Source organism: Capra hircus, chromosome 16 (assembly GCF_001704415.2).
Source record: "Capra hircus breed San Clemente chromosome 16, ASM170441v1, whole genome shotgun sequence".
In the NCBI taxonomy this organism is placed as follows: Eukaryota; Metazoa; Chordata; class Mammalia; order Artiodactyla; family Bovidae; genus Capra; species Capra hircus.
The window spans coordinates 74,689,095-74,715,587 of record NC_030823.1 but is presented as its reverse complement, the minus strand read 5'-3'; the positions used below and the strand labels follow the sequence as shown (position 1 = coordinate 74,715,587).

At 39.5% G+C, this 26,493-nt stretch overlaps 1 protein-coding gene across 1 annotated transcript in view; it reads left to right on the top strand.

Moving 5' to 3' along the window:
• The window catches only part of ZBTB41 (zinc finger and BTB domain containing 41), a 36,418-nt gene extending 17,105 nt beyond the window's left edge, over positions 1–19,313 (top strand). Inside the window, exons 6-11 of the mRNA XM_018060805.1 lie at positions 658–787; positions 4,075–4,170; positions 5,510–5,616; positions 7,079–7,184; positions 8,628–8,716; positions 13,092–19,313. Coding sequence (XP_017916294.1) covers positions 658–787; positions 4,075–4,170; positions 5,510–5,616; positions 7,079–7,184; positions 8,628–8,716; positions 13,092–13,747 — 1,184 coding nt within the window. The 3' untranslated portion in view covers positions 13,748–19,313. The remainder of the gene's footprint in view (positions 1–657; positions 788–4,074; positions 4,171–5,509; positions 5,617–7,078; positions 7,185–8,627; positions 8,717–13,091) is intronic.

Genomic DNA, 26,493 nt, shown 5'->3' with positions numbered 1-26,493 from the left:
GGCATAGCAAGCACGCCATACTTCTTTTTCACACATCCTTTGTCTACCTTTTGGTTTGCCCTTCAGTAGAATTCTGTCTTCTCTCCAGTCATTTATTTGGTAAAATCATGGTGACATTTTGAATCCAGTTAAAGGTCAATATTACTATAAGAAATTTGTGTTTAATTTTTGTAAGACTAAACAGAAACGTGCCACAGTATTTTCAGTCTAGACAATATCATTACATTTTTTTGGTTATAAGGAGCAACAGTCTATTTCCAAACCATGAGCTCTCTTAAGTCCTCTGTTTATCCTTTGAAAGTTTCTTATTACCTCTTCCCACCCCCCGCCAACCCCAAACTTTGGTAGGTAGCATTTTTTACTTTGACTCAGTCTGATTTCACGCTCGGAGTTGGCCATTTCAGTTTATGAACCCATTGGTTTATTCAGCATTTATTCTACCAGATGCCTGGTGCCGTACTCAGCTCTGGAGATGTAGAGATGTGCCCTGTCTGCTGGGGCTAAACAGTCTAGAAGGAAAAAGATAACTGTAAACAGATAAGTGGTTGTGTTATGATATGGGCAGTAGCAGTGGGAGGTGTGAATTTATAGCATGTATTAAATTTAACTTAGTATCTGTTCATAAACGTTACATGCACACTAATTCTTCCTTTGTAGGTCCTTTCCCGTGTGATATATGTGGTCGCCAGTTTAATGACACTGGAAATTTGAAACGCCATATAGAGTGTACCCATGGTGGAAAGAGAAAATGGACTTGCTTTATCTGTGGAAAATCAGTACGAGAAAGGTGAGGAATTATCTAAATACCCAGAAAAGTCCCGGTACTGTAATGTAGAAATAATCAGTGAATATATTTTATAATGTTTAAGGTAAAATAAGATACTTGAATCATGCTTTAGTATGAAACTTAAGTATAAAAGAAATTATATAACATGTTATGGAAGGTAATATGAGGTCAGGATTTTCAAATTTAGATGGTGGATTTAACAGAGACATCATTTTGTCTCTTTCTGAAACCCCACTAAATATTCATTAAAGGTTGTTTGTTCATTCATTCGTTCATTTTGAAGGCATAAGCTACAAAGACAGCAAGACAGGAAAGCCACAAGAGCAACCCAGGTTTGGAAGCTCAAAAGCAGTATCGGTGGGAACTGACTTAGCAGGTCTGAGGAGGACAGATCCCAGAGCGGTAATGGAGAAATGGAGAGCCTCGTCTCCTTGCAGAGTCCACAGAAGGTGTGGGAACTGGCGGGCCCAGATGCCCTGGAAGCAGGGTGACGGGCAGGCGGAGTAAGGGCTGCTCTGCAAGGGAAGTTAGAGCGGTGGGTTCTCCTCTGTCGCCCACCAGGCCTGTGCTAGACAGCCACCGCCCCGGCGCAGTGGCAGATGGCTCGTGGAGTCATGCAGTCGGGCACACGGCAGTGAGCCCCAGATATGGCGCAGCACAGTGCGCTGCCTAGCGACGTGCGCTGCACAGGCAGTAAGACAAAGAAAGGGGGCCTGCCCTAAATGGCTGTTTCCGAGAGAGGCGCGAGCAGAGGAGCAGACCCAGGAGACCACGTGGAAGTGTTGTCAGTGACGGGAGTGTTCTCTGTCTCATCCTGCACCCAGCACTCTTCTTTACACAGTGTGTGCATATTAGCACGCTTCAGTATGTAGAAGTTCAGTATTTTAAAACAACTGAAGTGACACGTTCCTAAAAGAGCAAATGGGTACAACGGCAGAAAAATCAGTATGCTGTATTTATATGAAAACTTGTATTTCCCCGATTAGTAAAATATAAAGTATATCTTATACAGTATAAATTATTTTTTCCCTTAAAGGTCTTTCTGTAAAAATAAAAAATCAAACAAACTGAAATGGAAAACAGCCTTTCCATCTTTTTACTTATTAGGGTCTGGGAATAGTTTTCCTGGTGTTGGTGGGCCTGGTGGAGGAGACCCCCTACTGGTGGAGATCTGCCTTTAGGTCACATTCACCTTCATGCCCACTGGACATGGGGCCGAAATAAAACCAGGTGGTAGTGACAGAAGCCCGCCATGGTCAGATGTACTGTGCTTTCCTTTCTTTCTCTCAAAATAACTTTGTCTGCCCTTCCTCAGCCTTTATTTTATGTATGTGGGAAATCTCTGAATATTAGAACTGTAGGAGGTGATCCGTCCACAGTTGGTAAGGCTGGAGGATTCAGGACTAGCAACAATTAATATCCTTTACATGGTTTCCCTGTTTACCATTGCCATCTGGAAATTGCAAGTTATCTGTGAAGTTTTCTTTAGCTTAAAACATTACTTTAATAAGTTGTGAGCACATTGGAAAGGAATAGTACTGATAAACTGGATTTCTTATATATTATTAAACTCTATCCACTAAAATTTACATCAGTTTTACTGATTTGTCACTAAAATTCAGTAGTGACAATTGAGTATCTTTCATTTGTATGTCTTGGATGTTTCAGTCCAGTTCAGTCATTCAGTCGTGTCCAATTCTTTGAGACTCCATGGACCACGGCACACCAGGCCTCCCTGTCGATCACCAACCCCTGGAGTCCACTCATACCCATGTCCATCAAGTCAGTGATGCCATCCAACCATCTCATCCTCTGTTGTCCCCTTCTCCTCCTGCCCTCAATCTTTCCCAGCAGGGTCTTTTCTAATGAGTCAGCTGTTCGCATCAGGTGGCCAAAGTATTGGAGTTTCAGCTTCAACATCAGTCCTTCCAATGAACACCCAGGACTGATATCCTTTAGGATGGACTGGTTGGATCTCCTTGCAATCCAAGGGACTCTCAAGAGTCTTCTCCAACACCACAGTTCAAAAGCATCAATTCTTTGTTTGGCACTCAGCTTTCTTTATAGTCCAACTCTCACATTCATACATGACCACTGGAAAAACCATAGCCTCGACTAGACGGACCTTTGTTGTCAAAGTAATGTCTCCGCTTTTTAATATGCTCTCTAGGTTGGTCATAGCTTTCCTTCCAAGGAGTAAGCGTCTTTTAATTTCATGGCTGCGATCACCATCTGCAGTGATTTTGGAGCCCAGAAAAATAAAGTCTGACACTGTTTCCCCATCTATTTCCCATGAAGTGATGGGACCAGATGCCATAATCTTAGTTTTCTGAATGTTAAGCTTTAAGCCAAGTTTTTCACTCTCCTCTTTCACTTTCATCAAGAGGCTCTTTAGTTCTTCTTCACTTTCTGCCATAAGGGTGGTGTCATCTGCATATCTGAGGTTATTGATATTTCTCCTGGCAGTCTTGATTCCAGCTTGTGGTTCTTCCAGCCCAGCATTTCTCATGAGGTACTCTGCATCTAAGTTAAATAAGCAGGGTGACAATATACAGCCTTAATGTACTCCTTTTCCTATTTGGAAGCAGTCTGTTGTTCCATGTCCAGTTCTAATTGTTGCTTCCTGACCTGCATACAGGTTTTCAAGAGGCAGGTCAGGTGGTCTGGTATTCCCATCTCTTTCAGAATTTTCCACAGTTTATTGTGATCCACACAGTCAAAGGCTTTGGCATAGTCAATAAAACAGAAATAGATGTTTTTCTGGAACTCTCTTGCCTTTTCAATGATCCAGCAGATGTTGGCAGTTTGATCTCTGGTTCCTCTGCCTATTCTAAAACCAGCTTGAACTTCTGGAAGTTCACGGTTCATGTATTACTGAAGCCTGGCTTGGAGAATTTTAAGCATTACTTTACTAGCGTGTGAGATGAGTGCAATTGTGCAGTAGTTTGAGCATTCTTTGGCATTGCCTTTCTTTGGGATTGGAATGAAAACTGACCTTTTCCAGTCCTAGCAAACCACTAGCAAAGGAGGCCAGAGCTAAATTATTTGCTTTTTTTAAGAAGAGAGACATAATAAACATGTTTGTATACTGGTGCAACTAATCCAGTAAGAAGTGGAAAGGTAGGAGAAGGGGAACAGTTGACATTATGGTAGCTTGAACAACTTTCTAGTAAGCTTTCTATAAATCTGTGTTTATGTATTAAATATGTATTTCTGTATTAGGTTGGCATTAAAAAAATCTATAGCTGTATATACATGTGTGTATACTTTTTTTTTTTTTAATACAGAACTACTTTGAAAGAACATTTGAGAATCCATAGTGGAGAAAAGCCTCATCTGTGTAGTATCTGTGGACAAAGTTTTCGTCATGGAAGCTCATACAGGTAGGTCAAGCCATTTTCCCCCTATATTAAGTAAGATAAAATTCTATCTCCATTTTATACTCTCTTTTCTTAACATTATTTTAGTTGTTTGATGAATTAAAACATGTCTTAACATTTGTGATGAAGCAAAGCTGTGCAGGAAAGTTTATAGGCTTTTACCTCTTCTTTATGCCTTTTAATATTTTCTTAATTCTGTGGTATAGAATATGTTAATATATTTCTTCATCACTAAGAGTAATGCTGTACTAAGTTGTTTTTATTTAAATATTTCATTACTTTTCTTTGAATCAAAATTCATGAAAACTCTGGTGTTCTAAAGTTGGTGTATTTTTTCAGTCCTAATTGTCAAAGAATGTTTTTGTTACAAAAATATGACAAAATTGAAAACTAGAGGATTCTCAATTTTAGAAAATTTTCTGAAAATAAGTTGTAACTTAAGTGATTATTTTTACAGCTGAATGCTGACTACCTTTGCAATTTATGATAAGTTGTTTTTAAATGAATAAATAATAGATGACTACTTATTGTGAAATATGTATACAATTTAAAATCTTATCAGTGTTCTCAGGATTTTAGTTTTTACACTATTATTTCCAGTTTTTAAGTTTAAACAGAATGGTGATTTTACTGATTTTAGTCATAGCAGAATCAACACCTGTTTTGACAACTTGAATGGAAAGGCTATTTATTTCACTAGGATGTATACAGATGGAATATTGTGGGGATAAAAATAGCTCAAGTTAAATGAATTCTAGTAATCTGTTATTTATGATACCCTTTTACAATCTGTTTCTAGGTGATTATAAAGTGAGCCACACTTTATTTGGTTGGTGTGAAGGAAAGGAGTGAAGTGTGGCTGTCAGAAAGTTGATTCCTTGTCGGCTTTGCTAAGGTCTCAGTGGTCAGTGTGTGAGCGGTGTCAGCTGCCCAGAATAGGACTGATTCTTAGTGATTTGTATCATCACGCACCTGTCGCTTGTGCGCTTACCTCGCTTGTCGATTCTGATTCCACCCCAGTCAGTCCTGCAACACCAGCTGACACCTCTAGACATCCGGTAGGTTCCCAGAAGCAGGTTAGGAGCCTCATGTCAGGAAGGAATGCCATCCAGAGGTAGTGGAGTCTGTGCAGAGGTCGAAGTGCTGCCCAAACCAGCTGAGTGGGAGCCCTGGAGTCAGGTGCGAAGCAGGAAGGCCCCTAGACGTCAGTGACGGAGCAGACAGTGGTGGGCAAGCATGAGAGTAGCAGCCCAGCTCGCGTTACTGAAAGCTAATCGAGTTTTCCTCTTTCACCCATTGTCACCGGCGTCAGTGGGCTTCATTTATTTTTTTTTCTTTATAGACTTCACTTACGAGTACATCATGATGATAAAAGATACGAGTGTGATGAATGTGGGAAAACCTTCATTCGTCATGATCACCTTACGAAGCACAAGAAGATACACTCAGGTGAGACGCATTTTGTAACGATTTTCCAGAGCACCTGAAAAACCACACCATGACTTGCTGGCTGTAATTTAAATAGCTGGTATATTTGGTCACCCCTTGGTAAACAATACGGATTTTAAAAGTTTTTTTAAAAAAAGCATCTTTTTAAGCTTTTCTAAGTATTTCTTTTAAAAAGAGACATAATTTTGTGACACGTTTTTTTGGTCTCTGTAATTTTAATCACTTGGTTACCCTTTATGATCACAAACTGACTTTTAAAATTTGTTTCAATCAGATTCTCAAATTTGCATTTTGCATATTATGTGGGTATGTGAAGTTATTACCATTGGCACTTTTTTGAATGAAGACGTCAAGATTATATTTCTCATTTCAATTGGATTTGAAAGAAGCTAGCAAAACTTAGATCCCTCAAGAGGATCGTTGTAATTGGGGTGTTAAAGTTTATGTACTAGTGAAGTTTTGAAACCATATCTTTAGAAGAGCACCTTAATAATCCTGATCAGTTTCAGATCTTTATTCTGTATTTATAATTTTTATACTCTGGGGATTTCTTTCATATTTTCCTCTCAGATTGATGTTCAGGAAGTGCTAAGAGAGCCACCTTTATGAGCACAATGATGAGAAAGAGCCATCTCTCTGAGCCCAGTAGAACAGGTGATTATTATTATTATTTTAACCATAATTTAAATGAACAGTGTGCAGCAGATGTAGCGTTTTCTTGAATGATCCCAGTGAGGCAGGCTGCAGTTGTTATCACCACTGTTAATAGGCGCTAAAGGTCTGATGACTTTTTCGTTGGCACTGTGCATTTCCATTTTCAGGAGGACAATTCTAAATTTCTGATTCTAGAAGTCACATGGTTTGATTGTACGCGGGTAATGAGACTGATTTTTAAAGAGCAAGCCTTTGTAACTGAATATAAGAGTAGAGGTGACAAATGGACTCATCTAGAACTTTCCTTTATATTTGTATTTTGGCTCATTGCAAATGTAAGAAATCCCCACAGATGAAAAATCTTTAAAAGTAAAGTATAAAGATCTGAAAATGTTCAGGTCCTTTTTTATAAACAATAAGACAGCCTCATCTGGATTCATTGTATATTCATTTGAGGTGTTTGATATCCAGACTTATATATTCCTAAAAAAAAAAAAAATCCTGAGTTGTGAAGTCCTTTCATTATCTCACCCTGTTACACTGAAAGTCAAGATTTGAAGTCTGCAGTGAAAGGCTACCGATTCCTTCTCCAACTGGGGAGGAGGATTCACATTCCTAAAAATAAGTACAGAGTCACTGAAGAAAGATAAATTTGAGTATTAATTAAAGGCAAACAGCCCAGATAAAGGGTGGCTTTACCTTTCTGGTATCTGTTTTCTACCACGGTGTCTTAACTGCTGGATAATTTGTTTCTGGGGATAAAAAAGATTGGCATGCCTATTATAACAAAAGTATTTGGGTCTTTAAGGTGAGAAGGCTCATCAGTGTGAAGAATGTGGAAAATGCTTTGGCCGTAGGGACCATCTCACTGTTCATTATAAAAGTGTACACCTTGGAGAGAAGGTGTGGCAAAAGTAAGTGAAAAGGCAAAGCTTCTCCTCATCATCACCTTGGATAAAGCTAGGTTGAGAAAAGTTGTCTCATAGTTTATTTCATTGAGGATGGGTTAATCAGTGACCTTTCTCCAGCTTATCTAGCTTCTCTGCAGGTGTAAAGGAATTGAATGTAGCATAATTTTTCATACTTGATTTCAGTTGATTCAAACACTGGGAGATGGTAGACATTGACGTGAGTGACTAATATAAAATTGTGGCATTCTTTAGGAATTTCATTTATATTTGGTTGCAGTAGCTCTTGGAGAGCTAAATATAAATGAGCATACTACCTACGTTTTGTGCTTAATATGACAGCAATTATTGGAAAATGTCAGAATTTAGATCCCTTTAATGACACTGATAAATGATACTTTATTGGAAGGAGGTATGTACTGTCTTTGAACATCAACTTTTTAATACAGTTTAGATATCCAGGCTTAATAACTTAGATTGTGTGAGTATGAGATGTTCTGAGAATTCATGTTCTTGGAGTAGGTATTTGGAGCAAATAGTCTATAAGGTGTCAGGAAACTTAGTGTAATGCTGACCTAGATAATCATGGAACCAGAATTTGTCTCTTACACGTTCTGCAAGGGCTGCTGGGAGTGGATCTAGAGTGGAGCCTTGAGATCATTTCCACGGTGCACTTTTGTAGTTAACCCCCGCTTACCCATCTCATTGATTTTTTTTTTTTTTTTTTTGGTCCCTATAACTTTTCTTTCTCATTTTTAAGTAGAAAATAATATATAAAAGTTTGAAGTAAGCCAGAAAGAAAAACACCAATACAGTATACTAACACATATATATGGAATTTAGAAAGATGGCCATGATGACCCTGTGTGCAAGACAGCAAAAAAGACAGATGTGTATAGCGGACTTTTGGACTCAGAGGGAGAGGGAGAGGGTGGGATGATTTGGGAGAATGGCATTGAAACATGTATACTATCGTGTAAGAATCAAATCGCCAGTCTGTGTCCGATGCAGGATACAGCATGCTTGGGGCTGGTGCATGGGGATGACCCAGAGGGATGTTGTGGGGAGGGAGGTGGGAGGGGGGGTTCATGTTTGGGATCGCATGTACACCCATGGTGGATTCATGTCAATGTATGGCAAAACCAATACAGTATTGTAAAGTAAAATAAAGTAAAAATAAAAATTAAAAAAAAAAATGTAACCCAGAAAAAAAAACAAAGTTTGATGATTTAAAGCTTAAAGTAGTTTAAAGTTGAAAATATAAAGACATCCTTTTTATAGATTTATTTGTCGAGTATAACTGGAAAAGGAAGAACCAGAGTTAAGGCTGATGCATAAAAAGTATTTCCATGTTCATTTGGCATTCTCTGCTTTAATAATGAGACAGTTATGTATGAAGTTATAACTTATTTTCACTATTGAAACACTCAAATCTTTTTCTTTTCTTAGATATAAAGCAACCTTTCATCAATGTGATGTTTGTAAGAAAATTTTTAAAGGCAAATCAAGTCTGGAAATGCATTTTCGGACACATTCAGGTAAAACCTAATGGGTATTTTATACATATTTATTTATATATTATATATATATATAGTGTAATTATTCAGAAGTGATAAATGGATGTTTATACTCTGTTGTTCTTGGTGAAATTGGTTTTTTCCTGGCAGTAAAATTTTTGCTTATTAAAATTGGTGTCGTGAATGGACATTAGTCTGATCATTCTGTTCCATATTATGTAAGCTTCAGTACTTCTGAATATCATTTTGTAGAATTTGGGGAAAATTTTTTCCATAGAGAATTTATTTAACTTTCAGTTCCCATTTTCTCCTTTCCTGGTTGTTTATGGTTCCTCTATATCTGCATGGCTCTATGAAGACATTTATTTTATTTCCTTATCTTCTAGAAGAGTAATTCAGATATGACCTTGCTGTTGCTTATCAAGTCAACCATTGTATGGTTTTCCTTTTCACATATTCAGTTGTGATGTATAGGTAGTTGTAGTAGAATGATTCACTTCAGCTGCTTTCTAGGACTTGAAAGTGAAGGTCACTCAGTCGTGTCCAACTCTTTGCAACCCCATGAACTATACAGTCCATGGAATTCTCCAGGCCAGAATACTGGAGTGGGTAGCCTTTCCCTTCTCCAGGAGATCTTCCTAACCCAGGAATCGAACTGGGGTCTCTTGCATTGCAGACGGATTCTTTACCAACTGAGCTATCAGGGAAGCCCTTTCTAGGACTTACCATTTTCTAAATCTTTCCTTTTTTTCCTTGGCAATTCTACCATATTTTGAAACATAGATTGTTGGATTTTTTTCCTATATGTTATCATAGTTCTTGTTTTACTTCTCATGTAAATTTATAATTTTTAAAGCTTTCTTTCCTTCTTTTTGGGCTTCTCACATAGTTGGTACAGTATCTGCCTGCAATGTGGGAGACCTGGGTTCTGTTCCTGGGTCGGGAAGATTCCCTGGAGAAGAAAATGGCAACCCACTCTAGTGTTCTTGCCTGGAGAATCCCATGGATCGAGGAGCCTAGTGGGCTGCAGTTCATGGGATCTCAAGAGTTGGACACGATGTAGTGCTTTCTTTCTTTTCCTTCTTTTTAAGAAAGAAAGCTATTAATACATTTATGGCTGTTTGCTTTATATTTAGTTAGGAATTTGTCAAGCTGCTGTTCTGGAAGGGAAATGAATTTATTTTATATTTCTCATATTTAATGAGAATTGGAAATAACTGAATTTGGGCAATTTCAATAGCATAGACTTACAGTAAAAAATCTATTACTGGGACTTCCCTGGTGGGCTGGTGGTTCAGTAGTCCCCATGCAGGGGGCCTGAGTTCAATCCCTGGTCAGCGAACTGGGTCCTGCATACCACAACTAGGAGCCCCCATGCTACAGCTAAGATTTGGCATGGCCAAATATTTTTTAAAAATTAAAGTAGAAAAAGAATTTGTTACTGATACAGTAACTGTGTTAAACGTAAAAGCGCATCTCCCTGAAAATGAAGAAGTCCTAATTTGGGGGCTACATAAATAGGAGTAAGAAATGAGGAAACTATATTAATACTATTCTCAATGCTAGTTAAGAATAAACTCATGATTTGTAGGAGATAGTTAAAACTTAATTTGAAACCACTGATGATTTAAGAATTGTAAAACTATAGGAATTACCTAGAGGAGAAAGTTATTAAGGGCTGGCTTTATAACTGCATTAAGTTTTTTTAAAACATTAATTTTTAGTAATTAATTGGTAACCAGTGATTTCAGAATTCTCATCTCTGGATATGTCAGAGTTAGAATTAGGGACAAGTCCCTCTGCCCATGGAAAACTGGGGAAATGAGCTCTGTTACAGATTAAGACAACACTTATGGCAGTTATGGAATGAGATGGAGGAATCATTTGAAGCAGAGGTCAACCTACTTTTTTGGTAAAGGACTGGAGAGTAAACATTGGAGAAGGCAGTGGCACCCCACTCCAGTGCTCTTGCCTGGAAAATCCCGTGGACGGAGGAGCCTGGTGGGCTGCAGTCCATGGGGTCGCTGAGGGTCGGACACGACTGGGCGACTTCCCTTTCACTTTTCACTTTCATGCATTGGAGAAGGAAATGGCAACCCACTCCAGTGTTCTTGCCTGGAGAATCCCAGGGACGGGGGAGCCTGGTGGGCTGCCGCCTATGGGGTCGCAGAGTGGGACATGACTGAAGCGACTCAGCGGCAGCGGCAGCAGCAGACAGTGAACGTTAACGGTTTTGTGGGCCCAGCAGTCCAGGTCACAAGCATGCAACTCTCTGTGGCAACATGGAAGCAGCCATAGGCACGGCATGAATGCAAGGAGCGTGGCCACATTCCACGGAGGCCTTGCTCCCAGAATGTCGCTGCGCTGCTTGTCCCGTCTGTTACTTGACGCTTTTCCCCTGTCTTCACTTCCTTGCAGTTGTGAAGTATTTTATTACCCAATTTCCCCTTGTTTAGTTGTTAACTGTGTATTCTTTCAGTATTCTTTTAGTAGTCACCCTGTAGATCACACTGTGTGTTCTTAAATGATTAGACTCTGTCTCAAGTCAGCTCATCATCGCTTTTCAGACAATTCAGAGACCTTATGACACCTCATCTCTCTCACGCTTTATGCACTGTGTGAGTTTTAATTTTACATATACTTTAAATGACATAAGACCTTATTTTGTTATTTTGCTTCAAATAACTTGTATTATTCATTTTTACTCTTCATTCCTTCCTGCATTACCATTCTTCGACCTGGAATCATATTCTTTCTGCATGAAGAATTCCCTTTTGTGCATATCTGCTGGCACCAAATTCTCTTAGGTTTTGATTATCTGAAAATGTTTTTATTTTACTTTATGGAGAACATTTGGCTGACTGTAGAATTTATGTTAGTGGTTATTTTTCTTTCAGTATTTTAAATGTCATTTTTCCCTCTTTGACCTTCTCCAGTTTTTGTTGAAAAATATACTGTCAGTCTTATTGTTGCTCATTTTAAAGGAATTTCTTTTTAATTGGCTGCTTAAGATTTTTCTTTTATTTATTTTTAATAGTTTTTTATAGTGTGCCCAGATATGCTTTTTTTTTCCTCTTTTGTATTAATTTTTTTTTAGATATATAGAACTTATTGCATCTGTGACTTGATGCCTTTCATTTAGTAAGATTGTCAGCCATTTTTTCTTTCAAATTCTGCTTCTGACCTATACTCCGTTTTCTTTCTGGGACTCCGGTTATATGTATATTAGACTGTTCACTTTGTCTTAAGTGTCTCTCTCATGCAAGTGGCTTCCAGTACAAGCTTATGATGTTACCGCTCTATAAGGTGAGAAGAATGACCCAAGCTAAAAATGTCAATGTTAGTAGGGCTCCATTTCTTTCTGGAGTCGCTAGGGAAGAGTCTGTTCCCACTCGGTTGGATTATTTATTGACTTTCAGGTGTAGGACTGAGGTTCTAGTTTTGTAACTAGTCGTAAACCAAGATCTCGGCTTCCAGAGGCTGCCACATTTCCTGAGTCCCAGCCTCCTCCTTCCGTTTTCAGAAGCAGCAGTGTGGGTTTGAGTCCTCTTGTCACAGCTGTCCGACCCCTTCATCTTCAGTTATCACCGCTTTTAAAAATCTATGTGATTTTAGGCCTACCTGGTTAATCTCCCCACATCAGGGTCTTTAAGCTTAATCATATCTTCAAAGTCCCTCTCTCCATATAAGGTAACAAAATCATTCCTTTTGGGGATTAACCAACCATCCTGGCTACTTTAGGAATTTATACTGTTATTAGGAAGAAACAAAAGCTACAGTGTGAGAACCTGACTCAGGCACAGCCAAAAACTGGCTTCCTTATTCTTGATCCTGATCAACTCTCCTTATTTTAATCTCAGGCTATAGACACCAGTATTACTAATTCTTGTCCCAATCCAAAGCCCCAGGTTAGTCAGAGTTGCTGTTTTAGTTTTTCATGCTTCTTGATAGGAAGAAACCAAATGCTCTAGCTTTACTTCTTTAGGGGCTATAGTGAGAGCAAGCCATAGTAACAATAGCATGAGTTTATCAGGTACTCACCGTGTGCCAGGGTAATGCTAAGCACTATTATTTACTTTTCCCATTCAGTCCTTTCACTGGTCTGTGAGGCAGGTACTATTAACAGGTGAGGAAATTGTGCTTAGAAGTTGGGGAGTTTGCTCCAGGTTTGCCTGGTAAGTGGTACACCTAGAATTCAAACCCAGATCTTTCTGATGTTTGAGTTCATTCTCTTTTTCTCTTTACCAGTTATTATACTGTCTCCACCTTGTGATAGCATATATTACTTGCTTTTGTTAAGTTCTTGTGAGTATTCACGTGGAAAATTTACTGCTTACTTAATCTTATTGTCTTAACTGAATGTATTTTACAGTTAATTTCATTTGTGTTCAAACAGGTGAAAAACCATACAAGTGTCAAATTTGCAATCAATCTTTTAGAATTAAGAAAACTTTAACAAAACACCTGGTCATTCATTCTGATGCCCGGCCTTTCAACTGTCAGCACTGTAATGCAACATTTAAACGGAAGGACAAGCTGAAATACCACATTGACCACGTTCACGGCATAAAGTCTCCCGATGACCCTCTCAGTGCTTCTGAGGAAAAACTCGTGTCCTTGCCGGTAGAGTACTCATCTGATGATAAGATCTTTCAAACGGAAACTAAACAATACATGGACCAGCCCAAAGTCTACCAGTCGGAAGCCAAGACCATGCTACAGAACGTGTCTGCCGAAGTGTGTGTCCCGGTGACGCTGGTCCCGGTGCAGATGCCTGACACGCAGGGTGACCTGGTGCGCCACACCACCACCCTCCCGCCCCCCGCTCACGAGATCTTGTCGCCACAGCCGCCGGCTGCGGATTACCCTCGAGCTGCTGACCTAGCTTTTCTGGAGAAATACACGCTTACTCCTCAGCCTGCAAATATAGTTCACCCAGTCCGACCCGAACAGATGCTTGATCCTAGAGAACAGTCTTACCTTGGAACGTTACTGGGCCTTGATACTACCACTGCTGTACAAAACATATCTAACAGTGAGCATCATTCGTGAGCAAATCTAAACATTCCACAGACTTCTTCAGTGGCTATGCACAATGGTAGCCTAGTGCTGATGGCTTTTAAATTAGTGGGGCTGCTATTTTTTCATTTTCTGTATAGTTTCTCAAGTCCTCAGATGCTTTTCCAATCAAAAAATATGTATCTCTGTTTACTGAACATATTTGAATATTTGGACCCATTTTGAGGTATATAATATTTGAAATAGACATTTTGTGATTTTTTTTTTAAAGATTATTTAGTGCTAATTTTTAACTTTTAACTCTCTTAACTTTCCAAAACTATCAGCTGTTGACATTATGGGGGTATTTGTTTTTAAACATCAGTGGAAGTTTTTATTCTCCTTTAGTCTCATTCATCTTTTCTCCTTTCCCCATCTTCTAAACAAGTGTTAAGGAACATGTAGCCTTTAAGAAAGAATGTCAGAGTGTACTGATAATTGCAGCTGTTCTTTATCCTGACTTAAGTTTCATGATTATTTCTTCCAGATTTTTAAGAAAATGAAATTAGGAATTTGAGTTTATAAGAAAGTCTTGGGATCTGTGTTATTTTTGAATTTATAAGAAAGTCTTGGGATAGATCTGTGTTATTTTTTCATCTGGCCATAATTTCAGTTCATCACTATTCTTTGGGTCTTTTGACAGACTCAAGACCAGAAAGCTAACTAATGTAGGATTAGCTTGTTAAATGAAATGTAGAACTGAAATAATTATCCAAATGATTGGTTTTTGCCAGTGCTTCAATTATTATGAATAAGAAATGGAAAAACGGATGTAAGCATTAAATTATACAGGTTGAAAATGTGTTAAAAGCAAAATATGGCAGTTTGAACTAGAAATTTTTTAAGGTAAATTAACTGTTTGTATTTTACCATTTATTTCAGAAACATTAACAGTATATCAGCATATATCATCATCTAACTGATTAAAATTCAGTTAACAAGCCACTTTTGGTCTCATTTACCTTGGCCAGCTGTAACTCTGGGAAATAGAACCTAGAGATTTTTGTTTAATTATTAGAACAGGTGCCAAACAAATTACCAAATTCATGTCTAACTGAACTGCATGTTCATTTACTTTAATTAGAACGAACCATTCCTTGTATACAGATATACATGTAACCTAGATCTTTATTTTTGCTTTACACGTAACCCTAATGTCTGTGATTATCCTTAATTTTTATTTTTGTATGAGACAAAAGTTGAGGACTTGGTAAAAGGAAATAGCAGTTGGAGCAAAACCTCACTGATATTAAATGAGGAAAACAAAAAAGTCAGTCAAAATTGTGAAATACCTTAAAGACGTGCACTTTCCATACTCTGAAGTCAATTTAAACTTAAGCTAGGATGTTTCCTAGTGGAGCTGCTCGAAGGATTAGAGACTAGGCAGGGTTGATTTATTATTAGCATGTTCTTATGTAAACTACTGGAAAATAGCAATTTTAAGAGTTTTCTATTTCAGTTTTGTTTACACTCCTAATTGCTTTAAGCACTTTTTTTGTGTAAACTGTAAAGTCTGGCCCAGCCCTTGTGAAAAAAAAAAAAATCACAAATAAAATAATGAAGTTTAGTGAAAAATTTTAACCACTTAATAATGTGGAAACTTGTTTGCTGAAGCACTTAAGAAATGAAGGTACTTTGCAGGAATATTTACCACACTAGTGGAAATAAAAAAAAAGTTGAGACTTGGGGCAGTTAACCAAAGTAGCTCATATAACTAGTAAAGCCAACCTGAGTTTTGCCTCATTTGTTGAAGTTTGGTTATAATTCTATAACTGATAGATACAAGCAATGTATCAATATTCTTTTTAAAGCATTCTTAACTTTTGTGTGGAAATGTTGTGTCTGGGGTACTTAACATGATAGAACTTGACTGTATGAGGTACTATTAATCTGTCTTTCAAACTGACTTTTAAAACATCTCTTTATGATTTTTATCATAAAGACTTTTAACTAAAAGACTTACTATGATGAAAAGAAATCATTTCTAAAAATGTACCCTGCCTTGAATATAAAATAATGTAGAAAAGTCTGGACTTACACAAAGGCAAATAGTATATATGTGTATGTGTGCGGTATATTGTATGTTCAGTAGCAGAAAAAGAAGGTGTTGCATTTTCACATTCAAAAGAATACTTTGCTTTTTGAAGATATTGACTTTAGGGTTCTTTTAATAATAATCTCCTAATGCTTTAAAAATATAATTTGATTGTAGGAATTGGTTTACAGTATAGAACTTTTCTTGAATACATCTCTTATATAAAGTGAAACATAATTATATTTACTTATTATTGTAGATAACTTAAACTTGAAAAGTAGTTTACTGTTTTATAAAATGCTTTTGCAGTTATCTCATTTAAACCTCATAGCCAGCTCTGAAGTAGAAAGGGCATGCTGTATTCCCGTGTTAGAGATGAAGAGTCAGAGGTTAAGCCTACATCGTTAGTAAGTGGCAGAGCTACCAACAGGGGAAGAAATGTAGCATTAATGACTGCTGTCCAGGTGCCAGGCACCGCATTTTCTCATGTGATCTTAGAAACAGTCTGGGAAGTAGGTAATATAATTCTCATGAAGAAATAGTCTCAGTGGGCAAACAAATCTGCTGCCTCTGATCTCCAAATTAGAATATAAGAAGTCTTACAGTTGTGAAAACCTCATGGATTTGGGCAAACTGAATGTATATATAAGTTTTTGAAGTTGGCACAAAAAATATGAAATGAGGCCTGCTCTTTTCAGTTAAGTGTTTGTCACATTTGATTTGGAGTATTTGGAACAAATGCTCCATTAACTCTTAAAATCCATGAATTCTGTAACTATACTTAAAATTTTGAATCTTGCAGCTAAGGTCAGCCTCATTCAGAATTTTTTATTTTATGAGCATAATTTATTGTTTTAAATTAATTTTGTAGCTGATAGCAGTTAGCACTTATTATGTAAATTGAATAATTTATCAAATGTAGAAATTTGTTAACCTAATCCATTTTTACTTAAATACGCCAAAGATTTTTAGTAGGTTTTAAAATAGTTTAAAAGAATTTAAATTCTTTGTTGTTTGAATAAATATTTGTCCAAAGAAGCACAGTTGAAGTCCTAGGATTATGGATTTTCTAAAAAATCATTAGTTTGAATACTAAGATTAAGTGTTTGTGTTTATATGTATTAGAAATAAGAACAGAAGAAAATACTCCGGGAATAGTCATACTGACAAGCCAATTACAAGTAAGAATACTTCGTTTTCCTCAGTTTAATTAATTGAATGTTATCTTTTAAGTGGACACTATTAATTGCTAAATAATAATAAGCTTATTTTTTACACTACACTACTAAAATAATTTTGCCTTAGAATTTTTTTTAGAACTGAAGATTTTTTTGTAACAAACCCCACCTATTTTTTGCAGCCTAAAATACCATTTAAGATTAGGGTTTGTTCTTCATGCCAGCAAGATTTCACTAGCTATGAAGGCGGTGATCTTTGCATACTTTTAAGTAACTTAGTCATTTATTGAAGAGGAGTAGCAAAAATAGGGTTTTAAACTGGTGCTTTATTACGTGACTTCCTTTAAAGTGATGGTACATCATGAAGTAGGTACACTAATAATTTTCTGTCAACCTTAAAATTGTCAAAACATCTTGGCAGAGTGAGTGACTATAAGCTATTAGTTAAGGGCTAGTAGGTATTCAAAAATCATTCATTGCTTTCACTCTGTCATTAACAAATAAATTAACAACACCGTTAACTGGTGTGTGTGCGTGTAAGTTTGCGTTCTCTTCCAGCAGGTCATTCTGCTGTATCGTGGGTGGGAAGTCGGATGTGGAGCAGCAGCTCTGTGACAGTGTCCTTTTCTCCATGCCCAGGCGTCTCTGGATTGAATGCTTTGTGCCTTTTCAGTTCGAGGCAGCAGTTGTAGTAGCTTGGAGTTGACTCTGCTGGCTAGATTGTGCTGGTTAATAAATGGTTGTGGTTGTTTTGTTATTGTTATGGGTCTTATGTTTGTGTTGCCTGCTGGTCAGGCAACAGTTTTGTTTTTTTTTAGGTTGCTTTATAGTTTTTTAGGGAAACTGGCATCAAGTACTAGTATGAACTTTTTTTAATCTTTACTATTGTGGCCTTTCTAGTTACTGCAAAGCCACTCCTGGGCCTGTCTCTAGATGCTCACTAGAGGAATCTGACAAATGAGCAGTGTGTCTGCCTCTCCATCTCCTCCCATCTCCCGCCTTTTCTTCTGAATAATCCGTTACCAAACCACCCTGCTCTAAAAAGCAGCTTCTTTCCTCAGTTTGCCTAAAACTGAGCCAGAGGTGATGGTTTGAGATGAATCTCTAAAAAGCAACATCCCAACCAACTGACAACTTGAGTTGATGAACTCAGGAAAAATTAGGACTTTTGAAGTCATATTTGGATCATTCTAAGATTCAGTGCCAAATTTTAAATGACTCAAAATGTATTTTTTAATAAGGAGTAAGTCACATTTCTAAAACCTGTAGTAGTGTTATGGTAAATGTCACTTACTACTAGGCTGAATAATGGCCAATGTGAGAATAATTTTCGAGTAATTTCTAGGAACCACAGACAGTTCTTTTTAGGCCCTCTCCTTTCTTTTGCACATTCCTCTCTAAAGTCTGTAGTGGTTTTTGGGGAGGGGGACTGTTCCCTGTTTTCTCAAAAATTATTTCTACTTAAAGGTACTTTTATTCTGGACTAGTAGCATGCTTTCTGCGCTTCCTCTTTGGCAGTGGCCTTAAGAAGGCAGAAGTAGCAGCAGTAGGTCTCGTGGAGAATGAGGGGAAGGGCTGGTAGAGAGAGTATCTGTCCTGTATTTACTCTTCATCTTTCAACTTGCTGTGCACTGATCTTGAGTCTGTGACTGTTGAAAAATCCCCAAATAAATTGAGCCTCTATAGCCATTCGTATAAAGAGAAAATAAGAATTATATTCAGAGAGTAGAGGTTATACAGAATGGATATGTCTTTTTGTTCTGCTTTTTCCCCCCTAACTTCTTAGGTAAAGAAGTAATTTGGGTGCTCATATTACTGCTAGAGATTCTAAAACATTTCTTGAATGGAGAGTGTGCACACTTATTGTTATTTCACCCTGTTGCTTGGTATTCCTGCTTTATGAGTACACAATTTTTATTCCTTGTAACAATTGGACTTTTCTTATCCCTGTGGATAAAACTGTATTACAGCTGATGACTGAGGCTGCCAAAAATGAGCACAGAGGTGGGCGCTTGGATTATGAGATTTATGGTGTACATTAAAGTGGAAATGCCTTTGAACCCTGAACCCTGTTTTCAGTCTCCAATCTTAAATTTTGTTTTTAATCATTAGAACTTTTAAAAGCAATTACAAAGAAAAATCTAAAATACCAAGATTTATTATTTTGTCAACTGTGTGTAAAGTATCTTGTGAGTTTTCTAGATATTTTGACTGTCTTGTGTTTCCTGAATACCAATGTCTTTATAGAAAAATTCAGTTCTCTGTGAAGACTAGGAAGTATGTTGTATGCTGAACTAGTTCTTTGTGTTGTTTAGATATTTAAATAAAGTTCTTTGGTCCTAATAAAGCATATCTAGGTTTTATTGAACACATTTTCACAGCATGACAATGCACAGTGCTCTGCCTCCCTCCTGAAAAATTGAATGAAAAGACAGTGAACACATAGAAAACCAAACTCTTGGGGCACAAGTATTAAAATTTTATTCACTTTTCATAATCTAGATATAATTTCAAATATTTTGTATGTTAAATGTATAAATCATTAATATTTAATGGTTTTTAATCCAACCAGTCCATCCTAAAGGAAATCAGTCCTAAATATTCATTGGAAGGACTGATTGCTGAAGCTGAAACTCCCAATACTTTGGCCACCTGATGCGAAGAACTGACTCATTGGAAAAGACCCTGATGCTGGGAAAGATTGGACGAGGAGAAGGGGACGACAGAGGATGAGATGGTTGGATGGCATTACCAACTCAATGGACATGAGTTTGTAAACTCTGGGAGTTGGTGATGGACAGGGACGCCTGGTGTGCTGCAGTCCATGGGGTTGCAAAGAGTCGGACAATACTGAGCAACTGAACTAAATTGAAGTGGCTAATTAATATATATTCAAACATTAACGACAGCTATTACGCTTGAAGCAGCCACCTGCTGTTCTTCCCCAAGAAGTCTAAAGTGCAGAAAACCTCATGGATGGGCTGTCCCCTGTGACAGTGAGGGCCATTCTCCCAGAACTGTACACTCTGGTCACGGGAGGGGCCACTGCTGGTTTATAAAAGGCACAAGCTGTGTCACAGGACACACCTGACCTTGCCAGCTGCTGTCTGCATCTGGCACCATAATTCAGCCTCTGTGGGCAGCTGGTAGCTCAGTGAACTCCATGGACAGGAGTTCATTTCTGCGAAGCATGTATTCCCACTGGAGTCAGTGTTGTGTGAGAAACCTAATTCTCTACTGCTGTGTAACAAATTCGACCAATTATAGCAGACAATGTCTTAAAACAGCAGGCATTTATTGCCTGCTGGGTCCGATGGATCAGGAGTCTAGTGGCTGAGCTGGTGGCTCTGGCTCAAGATCTCCCCTGGAGCTGAGGTCAAAGCTCAGGGCAATGCAGTCTCTAGAGGCCATCCTGGAGCAGGCTTCACCTCCAAGCTCACATCTGGGCCAGAGTTCCTCCCCACAAGGCCTTTCTCCACAGGGCTGCATGGTGATAGGCAGCTGGCTACTCCCCCAGCAAAAAATACAGAGAACACAGGATTTAAGATGCAGGCTTTTATAACCTGATCTAGGAAATAGTATCAAATCACTTCTGCCACTGTGAACTCCAAAGTCCCCACCACTCAAGAGACACAAGCTTCCCTTATTGAAGAAGGGGTAGCTCTGGTGGGTCAGGAGTCTAGTGGCTGAGCTGGTGGCTCTGGCTCAATATCTCCCTTGGAGCTGGGGTCAAATCTCATGGCAGTGCAGCGGCAAGAAGGGGGAGAAGAGCTACCCCACACCCAAGGTCAGGGTGGCAGCCAAGAGGAGCAACCGCATGTTCAAGGAGCGGCAACTGCACGGGTGCAGGAGGGCTCAGAGCAGCTACTCCATGTTCAAGGTCAGGAGGGGCAGCCGTGAGGAGGTAACCCTTGTCCAAGGTAAGGCGCAGCGGCTGCGCTTTGCTGGAGCAGCCGTGAAGAGATACCCCTTGTCCAAGGTAAGAGAAACCCAAGTAAGACGGTAGGTGTTGTGAGAGGGCATCAGAGGGCAGACACACTGAAACCATAATCACAGAAAATTAGTCAATCTGATCACACGGACCACAGCCTTGTCTAACTCAATGAAACTAAGCCATGCCATGTGGGGCCACCCAAGATGGGCTGGTCATGGTGGAGAGGTCTGACAGAATGTGGTCCACTGGAGAAGGGAATGGCAAACCACTTCAGTATTCTTGCCTTGAGAACCCCATGAAAGTATGAAAAGGCAAAATGATAGGATACCGAAAGAGGAACTCCCCAGGTCAGTAGGTGCCTAATGTGGAGAAACAACTCCAGAAAGAATGAAGGGATGGAGCCAAAGCAAAAACAATACCTAGCTGTGGATGTGACTGGTGATAGAAGCAAGATCCGATGCTGTAAAGAGCAATATTGCATAGGAACCTGGAATGATAGGTCCATGAATCAGGGCAAATTGCAAGTGGTCAAACAAGATGGCAAGAGTGAACGTCAACATTCTAGGAATCAGCAAACTAAAATGCACTGGAATGGGTGAATTTAACTCAGATGACCATTATATCTACTACTGCAGGCAGGAATCCCTTAGAAGAAATGGAGTAGCCATAATGGTCAAAAAAAGAGTCTGAAATGCAGTACTTGGATGCAGTCTCAAAAATGACAGAATAATCTCTGTTTCCAAGGCAAACCATTCAATATCATGGTAATCCAAGCCTATGCCGAACCAGTAACGCTGAAAGCTGAAGTTGAACGGTTCTATGAAAGCCTACAACACCTTTTGGAACTAACACCCAAAAGAGGTGTCGTCTTCATTATAGGGGACTGGAATGCAAAAGTAGGAAGTCAAGAGACACCTGGGGTAACAGGCAAATTTGGCCTTGGAATACGGAATGAAGCAGGGCAAAGGCTAATAGAGTTTTGCCAAGAGAATGCACACTGGTCATAGCAAACACTGGCTTCCAACAACACAGGAGAAGACTCTACACATGGACATCACCAGATGGTCAACACCGAAATCAGATTGATTAGAATTTTGCAGCCAAAAATGGAGAAACTATATAGTCAGCAAAAACAACCAGGAGCTGACTGTGGCTCAGATCATGAACCCGTTATTGCCAAATTCAGACTTAAATTGAAGAAATTAGGGAAAACCACTAGACCATTCAGCTATGACTTAAATAAAATCCCTTATGATTATACAGTGGAAGTGAAAAATAGATTTAAGGGACTAGATCTGATAGATAGAGTGCCTGATGAACTATGGACGGAGGTTTGTGACATTGTACAGGAGACAGGGATCAAGACCATCCCCATGAAAAAGAAATGCAAAAAAGCAAAATGGCTGTCTGGGGAGGCCTTACAAATAGCTGTGAAAAGAAGAGAAGTGAAAAGCAAAGGAGAAAAGGAAAGATATAAGCATCTGAATGAAGAGTTCCAAAGAATAGCAAAGAGAGATAAGAAAGCCTTCTTCAGCAATCAATGCAAAGAAATTGAGGAAAACAACAGAAAGGGAAAGACTAGAGGTCTCTTCAAGAAAATTAGAGATACCAAGGGAACATTTCATGCAAAGATGGGCTTGATAAAGGACAGAAATGGTATGGACCTAACAGAAGCAGAAGATATTAAGAAGAGGTGGCAAGAATACACAGAAGAACTGTACAAAAAAGATCTTCATGAGCCAGGTACTTATGATGGTGTGAACACTCACCTAGAGCCAGACATCCTGGAATATGAAGTCAAGTGGGCCTTAGAAAGCACCACTATGAACAAAGCTAGTGGAGGTGATGGAATTCCAGTTGAGTTATTTCAAATCCTGAAAGATGATGCTGTGAAAGTGCTGCACTCAATATGCCAGCAAATTTGGAAAACAGCAGTGGCCACAGGATTGGAAAAGGTCAGTTTTCATTCCAATCCCAAAGAAAGGCAATGCCAAAGAATGCTCAAACTACCTCACAATTGCACTCATCTCACACACTAGTAAAGCAATGCTCAAAATTCTCCAAGCCAGGCTTCAGCAATACGTCAACTGTGAACTTCCCGATGTTCAAGCTAGTTTTAGAAAAGGCAGAGGAACCAGAGATCAAGTTGCCAACATTTGCTGGATGTTGGAAAAAGCAAGGGAGTTCCAGAAAAACATCTATTGCTGCTTTATTGACTATGCCAAAGCCTTTGACTGTGTGGATCACAATAAACTGTGGAAAATTCTGAAAGAGATGGGAATACCAGAACACCTGACCTGCCTCTTGTGAAACCTATATGCAGGTCAGGAAGCAACAGTTAGAACTGGATATGGAACAACAGACTGGTTCCAAATAGGAAAAGGAGTACGTCAAGGCTGTTATTGTCACCCTGCTTATTTAACTTCTATGCAGAGTACATCATGAAAAACGCTGGGCTGGAAGAAGCACAAGCTGAACTCAAGACTGCCAGGAGAAATATCAATAACCTCAGATATGCAGATGACAACACCCTCATGGCACAAAGTGAAGAGGAACTAAAAAGCCTCTTGATGAAAGTGAAAGAGGAGAGTGAAAAAGTTGGCTGAAAGCTCAACATTCACTAAACTATGATCACGCCATCCGGTCCCATCACTCCGTGGGAAATAGATGGGGAAACAGTGGAAACAGTGTCAGACTTTATTTTTCTGGGTTCCAAAATCACTGCAGATGGTGATTGCAGCCATGAATTAAAAGACGCTTACTCCTTGGAGGGAAAGTAGACCAACCTGCTGCTGCTACTGCTAAGTCGCTTCAGTCGTGTCCGACTCTGTGCGACCCCATAGATGGCAGCCCACCAGGCTCCCCCGCCCCTGGGATTCTCTAGGCGAGAACACTGGAGTGGGTTGCCATTTCCTTCTCCAATGCATGAAAGGGAAAAGTGAAAGTGAAGTCGCTCAGTCCTGTCCAACTCTTAGCGACCCCATGGACTGCAGCCTACCAGGCTCCTCCATCCATGGGATTCTCCAGGCAAGAGTACTGGAGTGGAGTGCCATTGCCTTCTCCGAGACCAACCTAGATAGCATATTAAAAAGCAGAAACATTACTTTGCCGACAAAGGTCCATCTTAGTCAAGGTCATGGTTTTTCCAGTGGTCATGTATGGATATGAGAGTTGGACTGTGAAGAAAGCTGAGCGCCGAAGAATTGATGCTTTTGAACTGTGGTGTTGGAGAAGACTCTTGAGAGTTCCTTGGACTGCAAGGAGATCCAACCAGTCCATTCTAAAGGAGATCAGTCCTGGGTGTTCATTGGAAGGACTGATGCTGAAGCTGAAACTCCAGTACTTTGGCCACCTCATGCGAAGAGTTGACTCATTGGAAAAGACTCTGATGCTGGGAGGGATTGGGGGCAGGAGGAGAAGGGGACAACAGAGGATGAGATGGCTGGATGGCATTACCGACTCGATGGACATGAGTCTGAGTGAACTCTGGGAGTTGGTGATGGACAGGGAGGCCTAGCGTGCTGTGATTCATGGGGTCACAAAGAGTTGGACATGACTGAGCAACTGAACTGAACTGATTGAAGAAGTGGCTCAGATTTTAGACACATTTGAAAACCACCACAGATTCTTTGGTTCCAGAAGAAGCATTCTACAGGTCCACGGGGAGGTACAGCCTCCTGACTCAGAAAATGCATCTACTCCAGAGAGGACAGTATCACCTCATCCATGACAGAAGGGGTTAAATGTAACCCACACACCACAGGCAGCTGGCTGGTCCTGGGTAGGGGTGTTACACTGGGGTTCTGCTTGGCCTTTGTTAGTAGGAAAGAGGTCCTGACACCTGAGCATGGCAGGTTATCTTGTTTGCTTGAGTTGTGAACTCCTTCTTGGCCATGGATGCTGTCTGATGGGCATTTACTTGGGACACAAATTTCTTAACTTCCTGTCCCTATATTGGACATACCTCTCCTTCCCAGACCTACTTGTCACCAACTTTTCATTTTCCTTTTTCCAAACCTTGGACCAGTTGCCCAAGCTGTTGGCTGCTGCCTTTGAGTCAGCAGAGAGCCAATTCACATCTCCCTTTTGAAGTGGACCAGATGCACCTATGCAAATCCTGCTCTTGAGAGTGTTGTCATCTACTCCCGAGAGGAAGATGAAATGTAGCTCTACTCACATCTGGCCTACCGCCCACATCCATATATCAGTTCAGCAGACTTAGTCACTCAGTTCTGTCCAACTCTTTGCAAACCCATGGACTGCAGCACGCCAGGCCTCGCTGTCCATCACCAACTCCCGGAGCTTGCTCAAACTCACGTCCATCGAGCCGGTAATGCCGTCCAATCATCTCATCCTCTGTCGTCCCTTTCTCCTCCTACCTTCAATCTTTCCCATGATCAGGATCTTTTCCAATGTTTTGGATCTTTGCATCAGGTAGCCAAAGTATTGGTTTCAGCTTCAGCATGAGTCCTTCCAATGAATATTCAGGACTGATTTCTTTTAGGATTGATAGGTTTGATCTCCTTGAAGTCCAAAGGACTCTCAAGTCTTCTCCAACACCACAGTTCCAAAGCATCAATTCTTTGGTGCTCAGCTTCCTTTATGGTCCAACTCTCACATCCATAAATGACCACTGGAAAAACCATAGCCTTGACTAGACAGACCTTTGCAGACAAAGTAATGCCTCTGCTTTTTAATATGCTGTCTAGGTTGGTCATAACTTTTCTTCTAAGGAGTGTCTTTTAATTTCATGGCTGCAGTCACCATCTGCATTAATTTTTGCCCACCCCCCCCCCCGCCCAAATAAAGTATCTTACTGTTTCCATTGTTTCCCGATTGATTTGCCATGACATGATGGGACCAGATGCCATGATCTTAGTTTTCTGAATGTCGAGCTTTAAGCCAACTTTTTCATTCTCCTCTTTCACTTTTCATCAAGAGGCTCTTTAGTTCTTCTTTGCTTTCTGCCATAAGGGTCATGTCATCTGTATATCTGAGGTTATTGATATTTCTTCCAGCAATCTTGATTCCAGTTTGTGCTTCCTCCAGTCTGGCATTTTGCATGATATATTCTGCATAAAAGTTAAATAAGAAGGGTGACAATATACAGCCTTGATGTACTCCTTTCCTGATTTGGAACCAGTCCATTGTTCCATGTATAGTTCTAATTGTTGCTTCTTGACCTGCATACAGGTTTCTCAGGAGGCAGGTAAGGTGGTTTGGTATTCCCATCTCCTGAAGGATTTTCCACAGATTGTTGTGATCCACACAGTCAAGAGAGTTTTCTGGAACTCTCTTGCTTTTTCAATGATCCAGTGAATATTGGAAATTTGATCTCTGGTTCCTCTGCCTTTTCTAAATCCAGCTTGAACATTTGGAAGTTCTCTGTTCACGTACAGTGGAAGCCCAGCTTGGAGAACTTCGAGCATTACTTTGCCAGCATGTGAGATGAGTACAATTATGCAGTAGTGTGAACATTCTTTGGCATTGCCTTTCCTAGGGATTTGATTGAAAACTGATCTTTTCCAGTCCTGTGGCCACTGCTGAGTTTTCCAAATTTGCTGGCATATTGAGTACAGAACTTTCAGAGTAT